General features: G+C 40.3%; 2 protein-coding genes across 19 annotated transcripts in view; one reads left to right on the top strand and one right to left on the bottom strand.

The window, feature by feature from the left end:
* Positions 1-778: 778 nt before the first annotated feature.
* FAM149B1 (family with sequence similarity 149 member B1) lies at positions 779-25079 on the bottom strand. 12 transcript variants are annotated; one of them, XM_024107545.3, is made up of 16 exons: positions 24925-25079; positions 23425-23529; positions 22499-22631; positions 21273-21415; positions 20447-20566; positions 19674-19844; positions 19059-19124; positions 17229-17416; positions 16232-16365; positions 15546-15599; positions 14925-15037; positions 13509-13733; positions 9002-9128; positions 8458-8583; positions 7264-7345; positions 779-2130 (listed from the first exon to the last, which is right to left on the bottom strand). In XM_024107545.3, the coding sequence occupies exons 1-16, from the start codon at positions 24978-24980 to the stop codon at positions 2054-2056; spliced, it is 1920 nt and encodes a 639-aa protein (XP_023963313.2). In that variant the 5' UTR covers positions 24981-25079; the 3' UTR covers positions 779-2053. The 12 variants fall into 12 exon arrangements, with proteins under 12 accessions (XP_023963313.2, XP_023963314.2, XP_023963315.2 ...); XM_024107546.3 differs by lacking the exon at positions 15546-15599; XM_024107547.3 differs by lacking the exon at positions 19059-19124.
* The window catches only part of ECD (ecdysoneless cell cycle regulator), a 16334-nt gene continuing 15189 nt past the window's right edge, over positions 24994-26138 (top strand). For 2 of the 7 annotated variants that reach the window (XM_005301730.3, XM_005301727.3), the window contains exons 1-2: positions 24994-25116; positions 25843-26068. In XM_005301730.3, coding sequence (XP_005301787.1) covers positions 25864-26068 — 205 coding nt within the window. In that variant the 5' untranslated portion in view covers positions 24994-25116; positions 25843-25863. The other 5 variants (XM_065552005.1, XM_005301729.5, XM_024107544.3 and 2 more) reach the window with 4 other exon arrangements.

Genomic DNA, 26138 nt, shown 5'->3' with positions numbered 1-26138 from the left:
ACCAAGATGAGTAGACTGTGTGGATTCAGTTATAAAGAGATACTTGGTCAGTCAACTGTTACAGCCCACTTAGTGCCTTGGAAAAGACAGTGATTGCCTTCAAATATCATGTTTAAGTTAATGCTTTTAGCTAATTCAATGGTGCTTTGGTATGTTGTGTATCATTCTGTCTGTCTAACCATCTGAGATAAGATCACTAAATCTTAGGGAAGGGAACCCCCCATGCCTGTTAAGGATTGTTCTGTGTTGTACAGCACCTAGCACAATGGGGTCATGGTCTGACTGGCTCCTAGGCACCACAGGAATACAAATAAGTCTCTTGTCTACACTATTCTTTCATTTTTCTGAACAGAGAATGGTTGAACCAAGACAACCGGAGGGGGTTGGACTGCTTTTCCATGAACAGGAATTTTTGAGGTGAGGTCTTTGCATCAGAAGGGGAGGGAGGAAAATCTGAGGAAAAAAGTTGCTAAAAGGCACAAAGTGGTGGGTGAAATTTGTAACCTGTTCTTTGGTGAGAGAGAGAGAGGGCTAAATCGCTGCATCTGCTAACAGACTAGGATTGTAAAGGATATTTTTTCCTCTGTCTGAGCAAGATGACTTCTAGTAGTAATGGGACTTATGTGGCCACTAAAGAGCAAATGTGCCCTGGGACAGTCATTTCAATCTCTTTTCATGAAGCTTGTATCATGTATGTACTTTCAGTCGGCAACAGTGAAGCCATTTAACAAAACACATTTACAAACTGTTCCTCAATATTTTCAAATTACAAATGAAGTTTAGAAAAGGTTCTTTTTAATTGCATATAAAAGGTGACAATTTGTTTATTAAAGAATCAGTTCCCTCAAAGTAACTGTCTTCACATTGTAGCAGAATAACTTTTGTTCAAAAATAACAGGTTACTCTCAATTTATGACTATACATATATTTGCAGTCTGGCACTTACTGTTAATAGTAAGACCTGAAGCTAATTGTAGTTAAACTGAATTACAGGTTAGCTGCTTTACTGTGAAATTGTTGCATTTAATGTATAAGCTATATTTAAGTCTTAATGGTAACTGTTTCTAATATATCCCAGTATGTCTATCTTACAAAAGCAGAATGTGTCTGTGCCTAAGAAAGCTCTCATATCTGACTGAAATGGTGAATGATGCTGGTGCACAGAAACACTTCTTTAGTCACTCTAATTTGTTTCAAAATGGAGACAGATTCATCTGCTGAAATTACTTAACAAAATATTTAATCAAGAAGAATATTTAAAGGATTCTCTTACTTTGAGTAGTGTGTGGGAATAACTTTTCAGCAAAATGATTGCTTTTGTCCCTTGAGGTCACTTGCCTGAGTCACTGGGGGAGAAGTATTAGTTTATAATACAGGAAAGGACATGCTACAGTTAAGACTGCAAGTTAAAATTAGCAAATGTGGAAGCATAAGCTTTCATCTTTATTTGCTGTCTTATCTTATGCAACTGTTGTATCTGGTGTTCTCACCACAGGATCCACCGTTTGTCCAAAGTACCTGAACACCACAGTTGTACAAGCAGCATTATATGCAATAAATCTACTCACTTTTGATAGAGAAATCATGCCAGAAATATCAATGTGTAGTAATTAAGATTTTTTTTAAATCCTTTAATATATAGTAAATAGATTGTGAAAGACTATTGCACTTTTCACAGCAAAGTTAGCCCTTAGGCAATTGTTCCAGTAGTGCCACTGCTGCAGTAACGGGAAGCAAAGAGTCCTGAGCCAATAGTCCTTTTTAATATGAAAAATATTAGCAATAGTTTAGTGGAAAATTTTGGTAGACTTTTAGGATACAAGCTTTAGTGTTCACCAGAATAGCAGAACCTGGTCTACAGGAAGAAAACTGAAATGTGCTGAGTACCCTATAGTCTTTGGCAGCTGCTTTTTTAAAATATAACATACAAAAATAAGAACCTTCATGAAGATGTTCTTAAATTCTTCTGTAAACAAGTTTGATATTGCTGAGATTCAACACTGTTTCATGAGCGTCCAGATGTGCTCAATGCATCATGGTGAGAGTTCATTACTCATAGTCCTTGTCTGCTTCTTGTAACTGATCCACCTCTGCTGTGAGCTCTTACAGAACCATGTAGCTGAAGACCTACTACATAAAGATTAGGTAAAACATGCATTTTAGTATATGCTAGAAGTCTTAAATACCAAAAACATTTATATCAACATTTTCAATGTTAAAATACACTTTCCTTTTATTTATTTATTAGCAATTGCATTATCTTCATTTTAAAAACCAAGACTGATTATGTACAATAATCTTAAAATATTTCTTTTATGAAACTTTCTGGAGGTAAGAAAGGTATAAGAAAATAAGAATGGCCATACTGGGTCAGACCAAAGGTCCATCTAGCCCAGTATCCTGTCTACTGACAGTGGCCAATGCCAGGTGCCCCAGAGGGAGTGAACCTAATAGGTAATGATCAAGTGATCTCTCTCCTGCCATCCATCTCCACCCTCTGATAAACAGAGGCCAGGGACACCATTCCTTACCCATCCTGGCTAATAGCCATTAATGGACTTAATCTCCATGAATTTAGTTCTCTTTTAAACCCTGTTATTGTCCTAGCCTTCACAACCTCCTCAGGCAAGGAGTTCCACGTTGTGTGCTGTGTGAAGAACAACTTCCTTTTATTTGTGTTAAACCTGCTGCCCATTAATTTCATTTGGTGGCCCCTAGTTCTTATATTATGGGAACAAGTAAATAATTTTTCCTTATTCACTTTCTCCACACCACTCATGATTTTATATACCTCTATCATATCCTCCCTTAGTCTCCTCTTTTCCAAGCTGAAAAGTCCTAGTCTCCTTAATCTCTCCTCATATGGGATCCATTCCAAACCAGTAATCATTGTAGTTGCCCTTCTCTGAACCTTTTCTAATGCCAGTATATCCTTTTTGAGATGAGACCACATCTGTACGCAGTATTCAAGCTGTGGGCGAACCATGGATTTATATAAGGGCAATAAGATATTCTCCGTCTTATTCTTTATCCCTTTGTAATGATTCCTAACATCGTGTTTGCTTTTTTGACGGCTACTGCACACTGCGTGGACGTCTTCAGAGAATTATCCACGATGACTCCAAGATCTCTTTCCTGATTAGTTGTAGCTAAATTAGCCCCCATCATATTGTATGTATAGTTGGGGTTATTTTTTCCAATGTACATTACTTTACATTTATCCACATTAAATTTCATTTGCCATTTTGTTGCTCAATTACTTAGTTTTGTGAGATCTTTTTGAAGTTCTTCAGTCTGCTTTGATCTTAATTATCTTGAGCAGTTAGTATCCTCTGCAAACTTTGCCACCTCACTGTTTACCCCTTTCTCCAGATTATTTGTGGATAAGTTGAATAGGATTGGTCCTCGGACTGACCCTGGGGGAACACAACTAGTTACCCCTCTCCATTCTGAAAATGTACCATTTATTCCTACCCTTTGTTCCCTGTCTTTTAGCCAGTTCTCAATCCATGAAAGGATCTTCTTCTTATCCCATGACAACTTAATTTACATAAGAGCCTTTAGTGAGAGACTTTGTCAAAAGCTTTCTGGAAATCTAAGTACGCTATGTCCACTGGATCCCTCTTGTCCACATGTTTGTTAACCCCTTCAAAGAACTCTAATAGATTAGTAAGACATGATTTCCCTTTACAGAAACCACGTTGATTTTTGCCCAACAATTTATGTCCTATATGTCTGACAATTTTATTCTTTACTATTGTTTCAACTAATTTGCCCGGTACTGATGTTAGACTTACTGGTCTGTAATTGCCGGGATCACCTCTAGAGCCCTTTTTAAATATTGGTGTTACATTAGCTATCTTCCAGTCAGTGGGTACAGAAGCCGATTTAAAAGGACAGGTTACAAACCATAGTTAATAGTTCCGCAATTTCACATCTGAGTGAATGCTATCTGGTCCCAGTGACTTGTTGTTAAGTTTATCAATTAATTCCAAAACCTCCTCTAGTGACACTTCAATCTGCGACAATTCCTCAGATTTGTCACCTACAAAGGACAGCTCAGGTTTGGGAATCTCCCCAACATCCTCAGCCATGAAGACTGAAGCAAAGAATTCATTTAGTTTCTCTGCAATGACTTTGTCTTTAAATGTTCCTTTTGTATCTCGATCGGCCAGGGGCCCCACTGGTTGTTTAGCAGGCTTCCTGCTTCTGATGTAGTTAGCCAAAAACTCAAAAGGTGGCAATAAAATGTTTAACTTTTCTTCAGACTCCTTTTTGGCATTTATTACATTTTTACACTTAATTTGGCAGTGTTTATGCTCCTTTCTATTTAACTTGGTTGAAAGTAGCTGCTGTATTATTGTGGACTGCTCTGTGACATGATCCATTAAAGAAGCTTTGTACCAAGAATACTTGAAATTCCAGTGCTTGTGTGAAGTACCAGCATGAATACAGGAGAGTAATAGTTACCGTCCTAAAAAATCATGATTTTTAAGACAGTTTCTTCTTTTGGTCTGTCTTCTAAGCATAGTAGGCAATACTCCCTTTGGCTATGGATGTTTCAGCTTGAAAAATCAGTGTGAAGTGTACATAAAACATACACACAATTCAGGCACCACTTTCCCCTCTTTCCTTCCACTCAGACATGCCCTTGAGCGCTCTCCAGCCTGGCCCTTATTCAGATACTCTAATGGGGGTGGGGTTAAGTACTTAGGCTCCTGATCTGTGCTCTATACCAAGTCTGGCAGCAATGGGAGAGGAGGAGTTGAGGGGAGCTTGGCCTGAGAAGGGACTGATTCCCTGGAGGCTTGGTGGGGAGGGAGAAACACATGCATGCTTGTGCCCTATGCCAACTGTGCCCTTAGGGCTTGTCTACATGGCAAGTTTTCTGTGCAGCAAGTCGGGGTAAGATTCTACATCAGAGCAGTTGGTCATATCACATAGTAATGTCCTAAGGAGTATAAAGTCCTGGATGTTGGCTTGACGTACTATTACTTGAAGTGCACTGTATCAATATCCACACAGGGTGTCACTGCATGGCAAGCTGGTGCACTGTAGCTTCGCAACCTGGCTTGCCGCACAGTAACTTGCTATTTAAAGTGTTTAATACTCTCCCTCCATCCCAGTCCAGAATAAAGTAGGGGAAATAACATGAGCTGCTGCTAGGTAGGGCATGTTAGTGTGCATTTCATTCCTGGAGAATTTATATGCCAGACCCTTCCCTTTGCTATCCCTTCTTGGGCTGGTTTCTGCTGTGCTCACTAGCTGAGTGAGTGGCTGCTTCATTGAACTATATTGCACTGATTCTGATGATTGGAACATTATGCCTTATTAGAGTTAACACCACAAATCATGGGACTCAAGAATTTCACCAGAAAGGGACAACCTGTAAGAGCTTTCTAATAGTACAACAGACAGTAACAGTTCAATTCTCCACCCCCCGTTTTTCCCCCGACCATGTGCTTCAACACTGAGCTGAAGGAATCACCAGATGCTCTCCATAATTGTTCAATCATTGACAAGGATACCAGCCATAGTTGCCAACTCTTACACAGTAAATAAGCACCCTGACTTTCACAATAAGCCAAAAATCAAACTAATCCTGTTTCAAAACAAGGCCAAAACAAACCAATCCCTACGAACCCCAACCCTCTACTGACTAATCCCCCCGGTGTGCACTCTGGGACTATGGTGGGCCTGCTGTGCATCCCGGACTATGGTGGGCCTGCTGTGCATCCCTGACTCCCTTCCCACTTGCCCCTGCTTGCCAGAAGCCGATCAAAAAAAAAGAAGCAACAAACTACTAGCCAACAAGCAATTCATAAGCCAATTAAGCCAAAAACAAGCCTACTTTCTGTGTTTTTTTCGTGGGTTTGGCATGTCTGATACCAGCTCAGATAATAAATACCATCCTAACACCTATCCACTAGGATCTGACAGACCATCAACTATCAGATACAAATGCACCAAGAACATTTAACAGTACTCAAATCTGCTGCCTCATTTCCAACCCAATGGAGGATGATCTCTCTCCTCATCTAAAGAATGACCCAGAGCATGATGGTGAAAAGAACTAATACAGGAAGAACTAGATATCCCTAACCTGATACCTCTCACTCTTATGTTAACAGAATCTATAGAGTAATAAACATTCCAGTATTAAAATAGATACAGAGAATGGGTTTTGAGTTTGAAGTGACAAGCTTATCCCAATTAAGGATTTACAATCCAGACTATTTTCCAATGTAAACTCCCAGCCATACCTGAAAACAACATAGAAAACAAAACTATAGATTTGGTTAACTGTTTTTTACTGCTGTGTAAGTGCATAGAACAATAACTGACACTCTCCCTACAGTAATCCTGAGATCTCTGAAGCAAGAGTTGATGGAGACAAGAGGCCTTCCTCCCTAGATTATTTCTGTGGCAAAAGTGCACTTGTGCACACACACGGCTTCGTGTACCCTGCTGCTAAGTCACAACCCCCATTACAATTTTGTATCTGAAGCATATCAGAATGGCTTTATTTTAAAAGTTAAGGATTGTATCATTAGCATTTCCAGAATAGTAGGGCAGTTCGGGCTAGGGAATGAGTACTATCTGCCACTAAGTTCATCCCATCCCCATGCAAAACCTCGTCTACATTTAGAAACTGCACTGGTTTAACTAAAAGTGGATTTTAAATCAACTTAACTAAACTGGTAAAATCCCCTGCATGGTTACGCAACTCAATTTAAACTGTGTGTGTATTCAGCTTAAGTGGGTTACAAGTCAAATGAAGCTAAATTGCTATCTGGGGTTTAAACTTATGTAAAAGTATCCCTATAGGGATTTTTGACACTGATTCAACTACAATGACTTTCAGTTAAATCAGCACAGCTTTTCATATAGGCAAGGCCTTAGTTACACAGAAAGTGAACCAGAACCAATAGAAAAATATAACCTTGAATTTCACATGTATAGTACTTGATCTTTCTTTCTCTTCAGTCAATTTCCATGTATTTTAATAGGATCAAGGTCCACAATGTAAAAAGTCCTTTGAATTATTTGAACTGTTACATATGGCAGGAGCAAAAACCACACAAGCCTCATATCTGTGAAACTTTCTATAATAGTAAATCAGAAGTATAAATCAAGTATAAAATAAATTTATTAATAGAGGTTTTCTGTTCATGTTGCAGATATAACTTAAGTCATGTGATATAAAAGCAGCAAATACCCACATCACACCCATTATTATTTCAGTCAAAATATTGCATGTACCTGTGCCTGCTGATCCTCTACTGGTCCGGGGTTGATTAGCATAATCAATAACTGTGCAAGAACGGCGATACTGTGGATCGGGCTGAAAGATAAGGTGAACTAGTTTTGAATACTTGCAGTAACAGGATTTTTTAAAATGGCAAGTCCCAATACCAGGAACTTTATTAAAACAGAACACTTTTAATGTTGCCCAATAACTCCAGACCTCGTAAGTATAATATATGAGCCTAATATACAAAGATTAATATCTCGAGGTGGTTCTCCCTTAGGTTAAATTGGACAGAAGACACCACACCTATCTACACCTCTCCCCTCCCCCACCAAAAATCTACTATATATTACTTAAAAGCAGCACTAGCCATTCATTATCATTCTTTCAATTTCTGAAACTACCTATGTTTCAAGCTAGGAAGCCCAAGTGTTCCTACAACCATACATGGAAAACCAAAACCATACATGGAAACCATGAGCTGTGCTGCAGGATTCAATACTCACAAAGCTTAATATAATAAAAAAGTTTAGTTAAAGCTGGGACAAGAAGCCAGCCAGACTGTTCCCCAGTAAATTTTAAAATAAAGAGCTATACAGCAGCATCTGATAATGAAATTGAACTGTAGGGATTTTACAAATAATATGGGGTTGTTCAAGGAAACTTAAGAAAACTATCCTTCAGTTATGCAGGAGGTTGAGTAGACGACCCAACAAGTCCCTTTAAGTTTACAAAGCAAAGTATTTTTGTCTTCCTCATTACTTCATGACTGTAATCCTCATGAAAGATGCTGGCTTGAAAAGCTCTGAAGATTAAAGTCATATTTAGCTCAAGAGTACAGGCTTCTTCTCAATATACCTCAAACTTGTTCTGAAAGGACCATCTTTAAGGAGAAGAGTGTAGTTCCAATAGCTGAAAATACTGACCATAAAGAGAGCTGGTTGTGGGGAATTTGGAGGCATGGACACTTAACCTCTAGGAACTGGACTGAGTCCACATTGTCATGTCACAGGTGCCAAACAACTTTGTATCTACCAACCTGGGCAGATTTAATTTGGAGATGTAGGGATTAAAGATTCTGTACCAATCACTTGAGCCATCCAGTTCTCCATTAAGTATTTATAAATGCTAACTGCTAAAGCAAAAATCTACCAAACAATCTCTCTGGATCTAAATATTATTTGGATACATTTGCCACTTTTTACCCAAAATGCATGTGTTGTATTAGGCCTGGAGAAATGATCAGGTAAGAAAAGCCTCTCCTGTGGCTGCTGATGGTTAATCTCATCTTCCATTGCACTCTGAGCTCGACTGGAATTCCCTCGGGCTTCCTACATCAACGTACAGGAAAATTAACAATCAGACTATTTTTGATTGTGACTACATTAAAGATAAAATTTTGGAATCAGAGTCTAATCAACTATGAGCATCTTCATAGGAAACAGAAAATGGTTCCTACTTTCACTGGGTCTGAAAAGCACTCAACTTTGTTCCAGTTTGTTGGTCAAAACTCATGAGCTTATTTTTGTATTACAACATTGTATTATCTTATAACTATGAGGAAGAACTTCTCAGAACTTCAGGATAATTTGGATAACAAAAATATAAACCAAAAATAAAAATACAATAAACGTTTCTTGGATTTGCCAATGCAATCTGTTGTGAGATAAATTCAACTTTAACATGTCTCTCGTTTCCAAAGAATATAATTAAATGTGTTTTCATATGACATACAAATTGGCAGGTTACCGTTTGTCTTTGGGATCTCACGGTGTTCAAGTGTTCCACCACGTCTGCAGTACTAATAGGTGGCAGAAGATTATTTCGGCTCAAGGGCATTAAGGACGGTGACATCAGCTGGTCATGTGCAGTAGGACTGGAATCCGCCACCACCAACAACCAAAAATATACATTAATACCAGAGATTATGAGACTGATGTGAGCTAAAGCAAATTAAACAATAAAACTCAGGACAACACATGCAGAATTGTAGTTTAAGATGCTGGGTTGTTGTGTGGAAAGTATAAGAGAACTGGGCTTTAAGGGCGAGCATCGCACTTGAAATTATTTTTGAAAAGTTACAAAATGGTCTTAGCCAGTAATTTTCTTGTATTCCCTTGTTAGTAGGCTTGCGACTGCTCTTCATGCATTTTGTCAATGTATCCCTTGGGAAGGCAAACCTTCCAGACACTCTGGTCCAGTCAATGGTCAAAATAACAGCGATCTCAGCAGTTTCACTCAGCAGTCTTCACAACCCTAAGCAAGGTCATGGGAAAGGTAACAGCAGCCCAGCTCCAGCAGCACATAATTACTTATCGCTAGATCCCTCCCAGATAGGTTTCAGGCCTAGCTATGACACTGAGACAGCACTGTTATTCTTTCAGATAATGTTATGCCATGAACAGCGGTAAGACATCTGTGCTAGTTCTACTGTATTTATCTAATGCCCTCAATATGGCTAACCACAAGATATTGCTATCCCATCTATGGACTATAGCAGGAGTTGATGGCACTGCTCTCACAGTGTTCTACTCATTCCTCTTGACTACATCTGAGGGCTGTGATGGGCAACTGCTCTTACCAAAAGCTCCTATCTGTGAAATCCCACATGCCTCAATACTGTCCCCTCTCCTCTTCAATATCTATGTGAGAGACCATGAGATGGTTGTGATAGTATGGGCTCAAATGTCAGCAACATGCTGATAAGGCACAACTACACATATCATTTGCACCTGAAGCAGATGCCATCTTCTAGCTACCTCATTGTATGGAAGAAATAAGCACCTGGATGGACAGAGTCAGTAAACACTGACTCAGATTCAAGTAAGATAAATGTTGGTGAGCAATGAGGAACTTTTGGCAGATTTTGCATAATCTGTATCCATTTCTTCTGTTTAAGGCTTCTGTCCATTGTCTAGGAGGTAGGCCATCTTGGCGCTGCACTGTATCTAGATATCCAAGCTGTGGCAGCAGCCAGAAACACCTTCTGGATCTATGTCTTTGTAGTCTCAAGGATAGACTATTGTAATACTCTCTATGTGGGGCTGAGAATGGAAAATATACAGAGGCTGCAGCTGGTTTGGAATGTGGAACCCCATCTCCTAAGCAGAACAGATAGACAAGAACATGTAAATGAGAATCCTGTACTAGCTCCCCCTTTAATACTGGATCCAATTAAAAGTCCTGATCTTTATCTTCAAAACCTAAATAGGACTGCCTTTTCCTCCACATCATCCTTGAAATACTGTGCTCAACATGTACTAAGTAGTTGTTGGTACCCAAGATGAAGCTCATTGGTACTGGAGTCCTGGTATTCTTGGGAAAGGGCACCCTGCTATGGAACTCTACCACAGTGTATAAGGATGATGTCATGTTTTGCCTCTTTTATTGCACAATACAAGATGCAGATGTTTACACTGCCTTTTTCTTAATAAACACTCTGTCACTTTGCCCAGAAAGCCCAAAAAGGGGAGGAAAGAAATCAATAACAGATCAATGATACCCCAGAATGGAGAAGAGAGGTGTGTCCTAACAGGACCATGTTGAAACTTTATGTTCCTCTCTCGAGTGGCTAGATACCACTGTGTTTGGCAAAATATACAAACAAATATAGATGCTGCTGAAATGTGTGTTTTAAGCAAGAGATTCTCCCACACAGCTCTGTTTCTCATCCTGCTTGTCTATGAAATCACTAACTGTGATCTCACAAATTCAACTTTATGACTTCATTACAGGAACAAAAAGGAAGATGTAAAAGGCTTGTTAAGAGCAAATCCTTTTTTTAAGGTGAACTCAGAAGCTTTCTACCCAACAAAAGGCAAGTTCAGTATTTATATTACAAAGTTGATGGAATCAATGACATCTAAAACAAGACAGAGAACAGCATTCCCTGGCTTCTCTGAAGTCTGAGTGATAATTTATTAGCACCTATTGCAGAAAAGACACAAAATTTAAGTCTGGACAAGTAAACAAAAGAGAAATGATTTTTAACTATTCAGTTTTAAAATTTATTTAATTGTGATATTTAAATCTACATAATATTTGTGTTAATATGAGAGTTTAAGGAATAACTACAAATGTGCAAACAAAAGTAGAAAGTTGTAAAATAGATATTCTGCTTTGAAAATACTGCAATTTATAGATGAATAGAGTCCACATATGATACGGTTACCATACGTCCTCTTTTTCCCGGACATGTCCGGCTTTTCGGCACTCAAACCCCCGTCCGGGGGGAACTGCCAAAAAGCCGAACATGTCCGGGAAAATGGCGGCTCTGCTCCTCCCCTGACTCTTCGGCTCTGTTTAAGAGCCGAGCTGCCCGAGCGCTATGGGCTTTAGGCAGCCCCCTTGCCTCCGGACCCCAGCCGCCGGGAGGGCACTTCCCCTCCCGGGCTCCGGCGGCGCAGGGTCCGGAGGCATGGGGGGCTGCCCGAAGCCGGTAGCGCTGGGGCAGCTCGGCTCTTAAACAGAGCCGAAGAGTCAGGGGAGGAGCAGAGCCTCCAGCCGCGGCGGCTCTGCTCCTCCCCTGACTCTTCGGCTCTGTTTAAGAGCCGGGCTGCCTGAGTGCTACCGGCTTCAGGCAGCCCCCATGCCTCCGGACCCTGCGCCGCCAGAGCCCGGGAGGGGAAGTGCCCGGTTGGGGGCACAGGGTCCGGAGGCAAGGGGGCTGCCCGAAGCCCAAGCGCTACCGGCTTCACGGTTTGCCGGGCAGCCTCCAGACCCTGCGCCCCCGGCTGGGCGCTTCCCCTCCCGGGCTCCAGCTGCGCTGGGGAAGCGCCGGCCGGGGGCGCAGGGTCTGGGGGCTGCCCGGCAAACCGTGAAGCCGGTAGCGCTCGGGCAGCCCTTTCCGCGTGGCTGGGAGTGGGAGGGAGGAGGGGGCGGAGTTAGGGCAGGGAAGGGGCGGAGTTGGGGCGGGGCTGCGGGGTGGGGAAATGGGCGGAGCCAGGGCCCAGGGAGGGTCCTCTTTTTTTATTTGCTAGATATGGTAACCCTAACATATGAGATAAGTATTGAAGATATTCAAGATGCCTTAGATATTATATTGCATACATTCGGAGATTGCCAGATTGGGAGGACATTCGGGAACTATGTGTTACAAGAGCTTGAAAGCATAACCAAATTTTTTAAAACCTCTCCCTGGAACCCACTATATGCATTTAGTATATATTCTAAGAATAAAGGGGGTACTTCAAGAATTGTGAAATGAATCTCTGGCTCTGAGAATAGCGAAGAGAGACATTATAAGACACTGGAAGGAAAAAGGAGAATCAGCTATTAAGTAATTTACAGCTGAGTTGGTAATAATGACAACATCTGAAAAAAAATGTAGAGAAGACAGGATAGATTGGATGAGTTTAAAAGAACACGAGTCCATTCTTAAATGTAGACTGCAAAGTCAAAAGGAAAAGTCAAGTCAGTTCCAGAAACACATGCAGAATTCTGCCACTAGCCTGCCTGCAAAGGACATCCAACAGAGAAAAACTTTAATTCACCTTTCTAAACAAAACATTTTTAGGGTCTGTGATATCCAATGACTCTTCTGGGTTTACTAGCAATGCTGCACAATATATCATTCTGGGTTGTCACAGATACCAGAAGCATCAGAGATCAATTAGAGACTTTTAGTACTTGTGGCTTCCCAGAATGATGCATTTTGGCATGTCACTTCTAAATCCAGAAGAGCCAGCTCTTGGTACTCGCACTCCAGGGTGACTCAGCTGCTTTCAAAGTGTAAAAGTCTGTTTTGGATGCAGGCAAAAGACTAGAGGAAAATGAAAATAATTTCATTCTGGATTTGATCCAAAGCCCATTGAGGTCAATGGGAGTCTTTCCACTGACTTCAGTGGGCTTTGGAACAGACTCACTAAGATTAGCATCCTCTGTAGCTATCATATTGTACATCTTTACATGCAACTCTCCTCCTCTCTCCAAGGCAGCAATTAATAAAATTAAGTTTGCTCTCCAGTTGCTCAAAAACTTATAGGAATGTAGTCTCTCTTTTACAGGATGCACAGTATCACATCCTTAGGCAATTTTCAGAAACATAGGTTGCAGGTAAAATGTTAGATCAGTTTTAGCAACTGTAGCAGTTTCAACTTCCTCAGGAGGCAGTGATTTAATTTGCAATTATATTTTTTTAAATAAAAAAATCATAGACACTGTCTCCATTTGACAGCTTTTTTGCTTTACATGGATTTGGTTCTATAAACCTTTGGTTCTATAATTTGTAGAATGAAAAATTGGTTTTTAAACATACAGTCGTGTTCCCCTGATGACTTCATCCATGGATCTTGGTGTCCCAGAACGAGAGTGGTTAGTGTTGATGGGATGCAGGGTGCGTGGTGGTGGGTTGCGTCTTCTAGCAGAATGAGCAGAATATGACAGAGAAGACGTACTGAGCTCTAGAGTGCGATTTGGTCGAGTTCTTGTTGAGAGGATGGAACTGGAGCCTGGCCTCAATAGTGATTTGTCATCCAGATCTCTAACAACAGAATCAAGGAACCAAATGAAACATACATAAACATGGTCATTATGACAGATTTCATACTACTAGTACAATCCTCGTCTGAAAACTACAATAGCAACATTATGTACTGATAAAGTTGGTAGACTTTTGATACCATTCTATAAGTCACGGAGGGCTGTGCTACCAAGGAATAGGGCAAGGAACAGAAAGAAAGCAGGTAGACTTTATTTTTAATTATCATGAAATGTTCCAGATTGAAGAGAATAGAAATGGAAGAATTACTATACAACATAGAGAATGCAAACTAAACCCTCACATCCTTGGCTTTGTGCCTCAGACCAGACCAAACAAGTCTATCTCTAAGGCTAAGAGGGCACCTTCGTTTCCAATTCCATTCAACCTGTGACTGTCCTCTTCAGGATGACAAAAGCTATGCCAGCTAGTACCAGTTGTGATGCAGACAACAGCTAACTAAGTGATAAACTAGCCATGTTAAAAAAATAAATTTTAAAAGTTTGGGATTAGATGGCTTAATGGGTTAGTGCATTAATCTTTCATCTCTGTAGACCGAGTTGAAATAATATTTAGATCAGAAACAAAAAGGTGTTGAGTTTGTTTGTTCCATCTGTTGCATGTCACAAAACCACCACACAATTTGCCATTTGGCAAGAGGGGCCTTTCTTTAAGAGAGACTCAATATATGAAACAGCAGGCTTGTTCCAGTTCCAGTTCCAGACTGGTATATTGGCAGAATGGTAAGAGAGAACTGGTATAGCATTTTCTCTCCCCCATGCCTCATGCAAGTCAAGTTGTATGAGTCTCTTACATGAGCATCCAACCACTACATTTTAAAAAGAAAACCAAACCTCAACACCATCCTTTTAGCTACCCTTATGAAATCATAGTATATTTAACACTTTTAGATCCTGATTCATCAAAGTATGTAAGCATGTGCCAACTTTAAGCATGTGAGTAATCCCAGTGGCTTTACACAGGAGCATAAAGTTAGTCTTGTGCAAGTGCAGTAAATATATTGCATCACTGAGAACAGATAAATAGGTGAGAAAATAATCAAGATCCGCTGCTTACACTCTGGGAGATTAATTTCCTTGACACTGGGTTTAATCCCAATACATTCTTCTTTCCTAGCATTAAAGAGCTCAACTTTACTACAGTACTACAAAGACAAAAAGCTACTACTCTTACAATATTTTGTCTATTAGAGGCAGATTCCTTTGCTGTAAATGGATCCCATGTATCATCATCAAACCATTCAGATTTTGTTGAGGGCCACCACTTGATCCTTGAGAGACATTTATCTGCAAGTCAGAAAAAAATAGATTTACTTTTGACATGATGACTCACCTATGTTCTTGCCCTTATCAAATAATCACTGGAAAACAACAGAAGCTGAATGCTTCCAACCAAAGCAGAGTATATTCATATACATCATTCTCATATTTTAGCTAAGTATCCTATAAATAACAGTTGAAGCTTGGTCTTGCAAATGATGGCACTTAGTATATATTTTTATTTTAAAATATCTGCTACCATACTATATATTGTACTTAAAGCTTCACAACTGAGGCTTTCATTTGCAAGAAACAATCTTGTGACATGGTGCACAGATGAGTGTAATATAACTACTATAGGAGAATCTTTATGATCTCACTTTACAATGTGTTGGGCACCTCATTTATGTCAAGAACAAAACTGGAAAATCCTCTCCTTGTAGCTCAGGCTGATCTGGAAAAATGGCAAATTCCACCCACCACAATGACACCAATAGTAAGAACAATAGAGCTTTAATCTCTCCAGCATACATACTTGAGGTGATTTTCTCCTCTTTTTGGTTTTGCGGCTACCTCTGGGTTGTGGGCACTATACATACAATAAGGCAAACATGAGGAAGAGGTAGAGGATTATACAGGAAAAGTGGGAAGAAAGAAATAAAAAGGAAAGAATTGAGTTAAAAACTGATGGAATATAGATAACATTTTTGGTGCTTTCCACTTTAGGGACATCTAATCCTAAAGTAGAACATGCAGGGCCAGAATCAGTATCTAAAAAAAATCATGTTTTAAATGTAGAGTCACTTACCACTTCACAGAGACTAGACTCTAATCTCTAATTTCTAATGACCTTGGAAATGGCTGGGCTGACAGTGACTAAGACATCTCTTGTGCACGCTAATCAGAACCTCACAATTTAACTCAAGCAATGTTAAGCATGGAAAGAATCTACACAATTACCATCCAAAACTCACCGTACCTTGGTCCATTATAAATGATACTACAAAACAACAACAGCATTTAAAACAGCAAAACAGGGATAAAAAACAATTGTGACTGTGAGACATAACAAAACTAAAGTTTTAGAAAGGGCAGTTAGTGATCATGCTTCTAATTTTAAGAAGAGGTCAAAGCACAAATCTCCCTCTAAAAAACTTTAGCCTCTCTGGCCAGGCAGTGTTACTCCAACTCAACCTTAACCACTTGGCCAGTAGAGCTTACCAAATTTGAGGTGATGGAGGGCATTTTAGCTTGTGGCACTCGAGGTAACACCAATGGCAGAGGTTCAAACTGCAGAAAAGGGCTTCCAGGATCCATTCTCATTGTTTCTACAGTTATGACTTTTTTTTCATCATCTATACAAAACAAGAAGAGTGGAGAATCCACATCACTACAAACTATCAGCAATGCCATTTCTATGGGCAATACTTTGAATCCAAAGATTTTAGGCTCTTTTTGGATAGATTTCACTCAAGTGTTTTTAACTCTGTTTAATATTGTTAAATTCATGTCTCATCAAGTTGAAAAATCAAGGTACTGTTGTCATTAAAGGGTCATCACCAAAATGTGTCTCTCTTTTATTCCATTCCATACAGTAGTAAAAAAATCCTACTCTGCAAATATGGATCCCATGATTTTTCTCACAGGCTGGCAGGTGATAAGTTGTTTAAACAGTAATATCAACTACCGATTTTAACATCCCTTGAAAATATAATGTGGTGGGGAGTACTATCTCAAATATTTTTTTATTTTTCAATTTACCCCATTCACCACTCTTTAAAAAAACAAAAACAAAACACTACCAATACATTACTGCAATATCTCTGCTCTGATGATGCAGGACAGCAGCTAACCAAAAGATGAAATAAGCGTACTTCAAACCTGTGTGGTTATCAAAGACACTAGTGAACTGATTATTTTGGGGTAGTAGGAAGACAAACAGTGTTTCCCAAATGGAATAGAGCGACAAGTGTTATTTATAGGATTCTAAAATAATATTGGAAACTATGGAAGGTATACAAATTATACTAAGTAATAAAAAGTACTGACTACCTCTCTTTAAAGTATGATTTAATGTACAAATATTGTCTCCAGAAATACAGTATATCCTATGAGGCTAAGGCTTACTAATTTTAAGCACTCCAAAGAGTATCCTTTTTAAAGAGAGCATTAAAAGTATTACATCCATTTCAAATTTTATTTCAACACTGATCCTTACCGGAGACTGATCCTTCCCAGTGCCGGCAGATTAACTCCTCTACAGAGCCCAGGACTTCACTCCACACATCATCAAACACATATGTGAGCACAGCATCCTTCATGCAGTAACATGGAGATATAGGAGGGAAACCTAATTTCTGTCTGTCAGATGAGAGTCCCATTTTCCTTTCATGCAACTCTTCCTCCCTGTAAAGAGAGGGTGAGCAAGATTTCTATCTTGGCTTAAACAAACTGCTTTCTCTATCCTTTGCATTCTTGTTGTAATCATTTAATGTTTTAAATGGCTGGTTATATGTCTGTTACATATGTGCACCTCTGTTAGACTTTGGTTCTATTTCCTTTTAAGTTAAAATGGGTAGGTTCAGGACATCTGTCTACATGATTACAAGAAATGACTTCAACGGAAATGGCGTATTTCTCACAGATTATTGTTTGTTGAGGGGTGGCAGTGTACTCAACAAATAAGAGCAGATAACCCACTGAATCTAGAATTGGAGGGAGCACGCTTCTGTGGATAGAGCGCTGACATGAGAATATATTTCAGAGTCTGCCACTGATCTGTGTGATATTCACTAAATCACTTTACCTCTCTGTGCCTTGATTTTCTGATCTGTAAAATGAGTATAATGATATTTATCCTCCTTGGTAAAGCGCTTTGAGATTCATGAATAAAAAGTGCTTTATAAAAAATATATATTAATATTTACAATTTGAGTACTTAACTTCCAATGGGACTATTATCTTCATGCATCTCCCCACTAGGCAGCAGTCTTGAATGCACAACACTACAAAGTCCCTAATTTTGGAGAGAAAGGCAACTAACTGCAGTTGTTTAGTAGCATTTCCTGCCTGTTGACATAACAGCCACCAAATACTTAGACTACAGAACCAACTTAATTTCAGAGAATTAAAAAGAAATAAAGCTCTTGAATTTAATATATATAAAAAGAAAGCTCAGGGGCAGCAAGAGACCCCAGCTGCAGGAGCTTCCACAAGACAGGAGGGGTACTAAGTTCTGAAGGCCAGGAGATGTCTGCTGCATTCAAGAACATGATGGGTCAGCCAAAAGATTTCACATGCTGACACAGAATAAAAAATATTTCAGCATCTATTTATTACAGCATCAATACTTCTATTTAATATTTAACATAAAAAGCTACACATTTTGAAGATAAGGAAGGGCCAGTGTTAAAGGAGTTTTCTATACTGACTACTTAATACCTTACAGAATTCTCTGCTGTTTGTTCACTGCAATACCCATCTCCTACTGGTCTGGTCAGCACATGCCATACAATGGTTTTCAAACTGTAGCTGTACCCCTACAGGTACATGAGAAAAATCATGTAATGGTGGATAGTGTTCGGGGGCCCCCCCTTTGAGTTACAATTTTTGGTTGTGCCCCTCAACCCAGACAGGATGCAGTGGCCCACTGAGGTGAGTCAACAGGTAGAGATGGTGCTCCCTCCCAGAGTCCTGTGGCACAGGGCTGGCCCGAGCCACCTGGCGTCGCTTGAAAATTCCTCTGCGCCTTCCAAGAGTTTGAAAACCTCTAGAAGCTGTTGCTAAATGGAAGGCAGAAATCTGGGGGTGAGGGGCTGACCCTGTGTGCGCCCCCACACACACACACGTCACCTCTACCTATCTCAGATGGGGGTACGCAATAGACTACATTATTTGGAAAGGGGTATCCAGCCTAAAAAGTTTGAAAATCACTGCCATACACCAATCAGAAACTCATGATCTGTACACATAAGTGACTTTGTTTTTTCAAACTAATTAACTTGTGACCAACTAACAAACCAACAGGTCATACAGATTTCTTACTTACTTTTGTTTCCATTGGGCAAGTTGCACAAAATAAGTGGTGTTTCCAACTGACACTCTTAATTTCCTTCTTTTGATGGAAACAAATGTAAATTATTTTCTCATAAATAGTGAATCCAGAACAACTTAATTGCTCTTAAGGAGGTGGAAAGATCTAATACTACATAAACACTAGCAATCTGGACACTGAAATGCAGAAACAGCACCAAGCACATTGTTGATACTTAACAACTAGTAACAAACTTGACATTCAGAATCATGTAACAGACCCTCGGCTATTATGTTATAAACCACCCAGGCCAGAAACAGAAGCAACTAGTACGAACAGTTATAAAAAGGAATTAAGACAAATACTTTGAGGGGAAAAATATAGCATAGCAAAATTACTAATTCAAGGAGATAGATAGACCTCCATAGGTTTGCAAGCGCCTCTCCAGCCTTAAACATTTTAAATTTCTCTAGTTGGATGACGTGAGAGAAGATTCAGTGAAAGTATTGTTTTGTCATATAAATTGTCATCCCAATGTCAAGAACGAACGTAATATATTATCATTTAGCAACAGAAATTCCAAGCCACCAGTATTAGAGGTATTGTGATAGATTAATATTCGATACCTACACATCTCTGCAGTCAAATGCTAAATATTCCTCCATTATTCCTTCAGAGACAATTACTCCATCTTCACCTTCTTCACTCTCCACAGAGCAAACAGTAGGAGGTTTTGAAAAGTCAACATCTTTATGAACGGGAGTAACACAGAGAGGTATCTTCTTGCCCAAAATACTAAACCTTAACAAACAAAATATTTTTCGAAAATAAAAGAAATTTGTTATTCTATTTATAACAGTAGAATTTAGCTTTTCCTGTATGGTCGACTGAGACACATAAGATGGAAGACCAAATGGGTACATTAATGGGTTAGGTATTGGAGAGGACAGTAAGCCTGCATATTGTGGATTTTAATGCTGTATATTTTTAATGCTTATCAAGAGTCTACAGTCTCAGAGAATAAGTTTATAAAACAATTGTAAAGAAAAAAGTGCTTTATATCTTTAAAGAACTGTACAAACATTAATAGTTAATGAATGTCACTGGCAATTACTATATATAGAAATCCTCAAAAAGCTAACTATCAACTTATTAGGTCAATTTGTAGTCTACTGCACCTCAACAATAGACTCATCTGGAAGGTCTAACCATCCTGAATCTAGTAACTCTTTTCTTTTGGCTACTAATCCATGCTTTGTCCAAAAACCTACCAAACAAAAAATGCTGAAGCTTGACTTTATATACAACTCATAAATTAAGAAAATAAATTGATTGTTGCAATCCTTGAGCAGAAAAATCACCTTCATACACTGGTACAATCTGAGAAATCTACTGATACTTACTCACTATAATCTCTTTCTTGTACTGGGCTGACATCCACTGAACCTAAGCTGCTAGAAGGTGAACTTGAATACCACCCAAAACCTTCATCTGTGGGGATTACTACCTGCTTCCCCAAAATCCTATAATATTAAAAAGAAAATTTGAAAAATCAGACAATGTGATAGGTAAAATGGCTGAATGATTTATTATACAAGAAAGTAAACAAAGTTTATCGAGAAGCCATATGAACACCATAAAAATAGTGAGGTTGTTTGTCTCTCACACAGATAGCTTTGATAATATACTTGTCAAATGAGAAATTTTCTGCTTTGCAGATTATATTTTAATGTGGTTTGAGGTATTTTCTCTACACATATTGCATGGCATCATGAATACGTGTTAAGAGAATTATTTTGCTTTCTCCTCTTCTAACATTAATGCCTTAAAGCATTAGCAAATCTGTCAAATGTAAGAATAAGATTTAAGTCTCCAAACAGCCACCATAACTGGCAAGCTATTCATTTGTAGAGGAGGGATGAATTATTGGTGTTTTTTAATTATCAAAAAATAAACATCTATCACTTCTAAGAAAAAGTTGCTATTTTAGGGCCCAACGCATTGGAAAATATCAACAGTCTTCCAAGCACCTGAAGGAACTAAATATGAGCCTTGCACTGGTGGGGGAGGAGTGGGAGCAGACAGACAATTTTATCTCCTCATATTGTATAATCACTCACACACACATCAATTCTAACAATGTTTAAAAATACAGCCATTTCCACCACTAGCAATTTGGTTCTGTAATAATTCTGTGACATTACCAGCATTAATCCATCAATAAAATACCTGAGATGAGGAAAGCTAGATGTCCATTGTTGGCACTCTTCTTGCAGACCCTCAACATGCACACTTTCTTTCTGTTCATATAAAAGCTCATCAATGTGTCTGAACATCTGTTGAACTTGTCGTGTGGCAGCTTTATCAAATTCCTAGGAAGGAAAATTATCAAAAAAAAAATGTTAAAGGGGAGGATTTGGGGTGAGAATTTTTTTAAGCCACCTTAATTGAAAAAAAAACATTCATTTACTTAAACTTTAGCAGGATTAACTTAAACAATAAGGACCTCTCTCAGAGAGGCATGTTAACCTTAAGACATCTTTCCACTGGAGAGAACACGGATTGATGTAAGTGCTGATCCCATGTACACACAAAATTTAGATCAGCACTGTCCCTATTGGATGGTTTAACAGAAGGTTTTAGAATATTTGTTTTAAATCAATAATGAGAAAGAAAATTGTCAGTTGAGACATGGCAATTCAAGTAAATTACCTGGAAACATGAAAAAATAAGACTCAACCAAATTTCAGTGAAATGGAAAATTAATCATGCCAGAGATGGTGATAGAGAATGTAAAAACAATGCTAAGTGGTATTAGATGTTGCCACAAATTTATGACACTGAACAGTAATCAAGAGTTGATAGGTACCAAATCCTCTATGTAGCCAGTAAACAACTGAGGATGCTTCTCAAGTCATTTAAAATTCAACAATTTTTCTGTCTCCACTGCGGAGAGAGCAATAGCACCTGTTAATCAGAGCCGGTGTCGGCATATGAAAGAGAAATACATTTTTTAAAAGAGAAAAAATTTCAGTGGCTTTAATATGCTTTGAGAAGCACAGAGGTTTCCAAAATACAGTTTGATAAATCCAACCATATGAAAACCACACACTGGCATATGAGGTTCAACATTATGGCATATATGCTGTATACATTACCTTTACTCATCAAATTACCTGTGATCCGAAAGTTTTAAGCTAAAAATGCAGACTAAAAGATATTCAGGTATTAGCACAACATGTCCTGATTAGACAATAAAGAAAAGAGAGTTGGGACGGGTTGAGGGAGAAAGACTCTGTTTCTTTTCCCATAGCAAATACCATTGCAATATTTACAGTTCTCACCTTAACCTGGATTTTGCAAAGAAATTTATTCAAAATGCTATTTGAAATGTGTCAGCACAACCTTTCAACTATCTCTGATAATTTTATGCCGGAGGACTGTGTTCTACTCACATCGTAACCCCAAGAGAAGACTGAGCTGTCTTCAGTGGAGGTGCCTGTGTAACTCTGACTAGCAGACCATGAGCTCCCATTGTCAGCTGCAGTAATATCTGGGTAATTTGATTCCTTCAAGGTTTCAGACTCCCTAAAATGCACATTTTTGGGGGTAGGAGAGAAAAAAATTCTCATGAGATACATTCACAAATATGTGGATGAGTAAACTATTTTTCATGTATAGAAAGGCATATTTATAACAGTTTAAATTCCAGTAGAGGGCTGCAGGATTAGGCTCTTGACATGTTCATTTTCCCAGAGTTATTTTACTACCTTTTCCCTTTAACTACATAGAGAATTACCAGTTTATCTTCTCCACAACTCAGAAAATCACTCTCCCTCTCTCCTGCTTCTAGCATAAAAATGAGATGACCCACAATATTCACAAGCTGTGACAGATCAAAAGGATTTAACTATTCTGAAAATTATTCCCCAAAACTACATGTGTTCCCATACATGTATACTAGGGCTTGAAAAAATATATCATATTGTCTTGCCAAAATGAAAGAGAGGGCAATCAGCAAGGCATAGAATCACTACTCTAGTGAGAAGCCTGGGTCAAGCTGCTGGGAAGGGGACAGTGCTGGGATTTAATTGTCTCCATCCTCATTATGACCCCAATCCAAGAAGCTGTTCTATGTTGGGGACCTCTTTGCACAGGCAGAGTCCCATTAATTTCACTGGCAACCTGTGCAAGTGCAGATTTCTGAGGTCAAGCATTAGTAGCGTAGTTATACTGTGGAGTCACGCCACTGTGAATCAACATATATACCACCTAATATTATAGACTGTGTCACTGTGATATCTTTATAATGCGGACAGAACACAAAAGTTGTCTGTTTCTCTGTGGTCTCCTGACAAAAATATTTTATTACTCCAGATACCTCAAGAATTCTTCATAGCTTTCAGTGGCCGGAGTAGCTGTGTAAATGTCATCTAGTGGCTCTGGCAGGGGATGATGCTCTAAAGCATGCTTTACAAGTCCATGGCTAAAAGAAACATAAAATAAATAAGCTCAATTTGACATTAGTTCTGAGAATAAACCCCACAACTCAAAACTTCTGCAGAGTTCCAGGGGATTAGAGGTTTTTGCTGATTTTCAAGGAAACAGTAACATGCACACCTGAACTGTCTTTATATCCCTAGAGGATTAGTGCCACTATATTAAATATCTACCAGTATTCCGTTACAAATCACTATTCTCATCAAAGTCTTAGACTTTAAACATACAAATTAACTCCAGAATGAAGCTTGAGATAAAAGATCTTAGTTTAGGATCCACTGTCTCCTTTAAACTAAGCTTATTAGGCCATAATTCATCAAATTAATGTTTTTAGAATAACATAAATATATGACAACACTTATCATAAACAATATAAGTATTTTATTTACATTAATAGTTGTATTTATTTTGTTTATTATTTAGATTTTAACAAACCTTTTAAAAAAACACAGGTTCCTTCACACTTTATTTTGGCTATCATTTTCTATACTTCAAAGAAACTTAGGTTAAGATGGGGCCGCAACACAATCTCAACGGCAAATGTGGTCCTGAGTTATGTTGTAGATTTCTGTTTACTAAACTACTGTCACCCTAAAGAATCAAAGAATGATAGCTCTAGCTCAGGGGTGGCTAACCTGTGGCTCCGGAGCCACATGCAGCCCTTCAGAAGTTAATATGTGGCTCCTTGTATAGGCACTGACTCCGGAGCTGGAGCTACAGGTGCCAACTTTCCAATGGGGGGGGGGGGAGGGCTGTGCCACAGGTCCTGCCCCCACTCCACCCCTTCCTGCCCCCTCCCCTGACCTGCTGTGCCCTTGTTCCTCCCCACCCCCAGCGCCTCCTGCACCCCAAGAACAGCTGATGCGGAGGTGTGGGGAGGCCCCGGGAACTGCTGACCTATTACTGTGGCTCTTTGGCAATGTACATTGGTAAATTCTGGCTCCATCTCAGGCTCAGGTTGTCCACTCCTGGTCTAGCTATTCTTAGAGCAGCTCCTGTGAAATACCCAATGTAGCCAACTCTGGCAACTTGATTACAATTCTCGCACTATTTCATGTTTTACTTGAAACCCACACTTATATTATGAGGGGGGCGGGGATCTTGGGGCCTGTGCTGCAGTCAGGCCGGGGGTGAGGGGCTGGGCCCTGTGGGGGGAGCTGCTGTCAGGCTCGGGCCCTATGTGCGGGTTGTTGCTGTCACGCCGGGGGGGGGGGGGGCAGGCCCTGTGTGGGGGTGCGGCTGTCAGGCTGGGAGGGTACTGCTGTCAGGGTGGGGAGCAGTGAGGGCTCGGCCGTTGGGCCTGTTACCGCCAAACCTCCCGCGTGCGGGCCAGAGCTGGCCCTAGCCGGGCTGCAGGGGCTGCAGCGACGGGGGCACTCACATCTCCAGGGCATCGGGGGGCACCGGCTTCCGCGTGTATCGCGAGATCATCCTCATCCTTCATCGCGGCTTCTCCGGCCGCCTGGCTCTGCCTCCGGCCGCCATGGCGACGCCCCGCCCCCGAGCGGAAGTGGGGCTGCTGCGGGCGCGCGGTGATGACTGGCGCAGCAGGGAGCGCGCAGCCTGGTGAGGGGTGAGCGCAGGCTGCCACGGGCCGTGGCGCCGTGAGCTGAGTCCTTGGTGCTCGTGGCCCTCCGCGATCGAGCTTCCCACGTTCTCCGGCCTCGGGTGGCGGGTGGCCTACGCCGCCCGCACTCCCCTGGGGGCGCCAGGCCGGGCGGTCTAACGCTCGCACTCGCGCGCCGGGGCCTCGCCAGGCGCTCTGCGCCCGCAGCTCCCCGGGAAGCCGCTGCGGTTGGTCGGGTCAGGGTGTCCGGGCTGGGCGCAGTAGTCACGGGGGTGTCGGAAGCCGCTGGTGCAGTTTGCGGAGAAGAGGCCGCGAGGCATTAGCCCTGCGCGGAGAAGGGCAGCGGGACCCGCTCCCTTCTGTGGCTGTGATGGTGGCCACGTGGGGGTGGAGGTTGGTGACAGGCCAGTGTCTCTTTCGGGGATGACCGTGATGTGTGTCTGTGGCACCCGTTGCCATGGCTCTGGATACAGATTGCCTGAAATAGGGCTGAGTTCTCCTGTTTATACTTCTTTGGGGACAACTTTTAAGGCTTCTCTGTGCTGTAGAATTGGTTTGCTCCATAGAGTAAATAAAGGGTTTTCTTATCGGATGTGACTGGCTGGGGCAATGTAGAAGAGTGTCAGGGATGTTTTGAATTGATAACATGGCTGAATATATCATTTTGGAGGATGGGTTATTTAATATTTACTGGTTTTGAATGATTGAATCTATTTGGTTTGTTTTTTGAAGGACACTTTATAAAAGTTCAGAATGGAAGGGGAGCTGAGATTGGCAACTGTAGACGATGCAGTGCAGTACCAACTCTTTCTGATACCTCTTGAACCAGGTGACCCAGACCAACACAGAGAAGTTCTTCAGCAGTACATTGAGAGGATATTGGCCCAGTTTGCACCAGTCTTAGTTTCTTATATCTGGCAAAATCAACCTTTTAATCTCGAATACAAACCTACTAAAGGTAAAACTACTGCATTTGTTTTCATCTGGTATAGGGTTGGATTTCCACCTGTTTAATGACTGGCTACTAC

The sequence above is a fragment of the Chrysemys picta genome, chromosome 7 (genome assembly GCF_011386835.1).
Source record: "Chrysemys picta bellii isolate R12L10 chromosome 7, ASM1138683v2, whole genome shotgun sequence".
Lineage (NCBI taxonomy): Eukaryota > Metazoa > Chordata > Testudines > Emydidae > Chrysemys > Chrysemys picta.
Note: the sequence above shows the minus strand (reverse complement) of the source record. Positions and strands in the feature narration are given on the sequence as shown.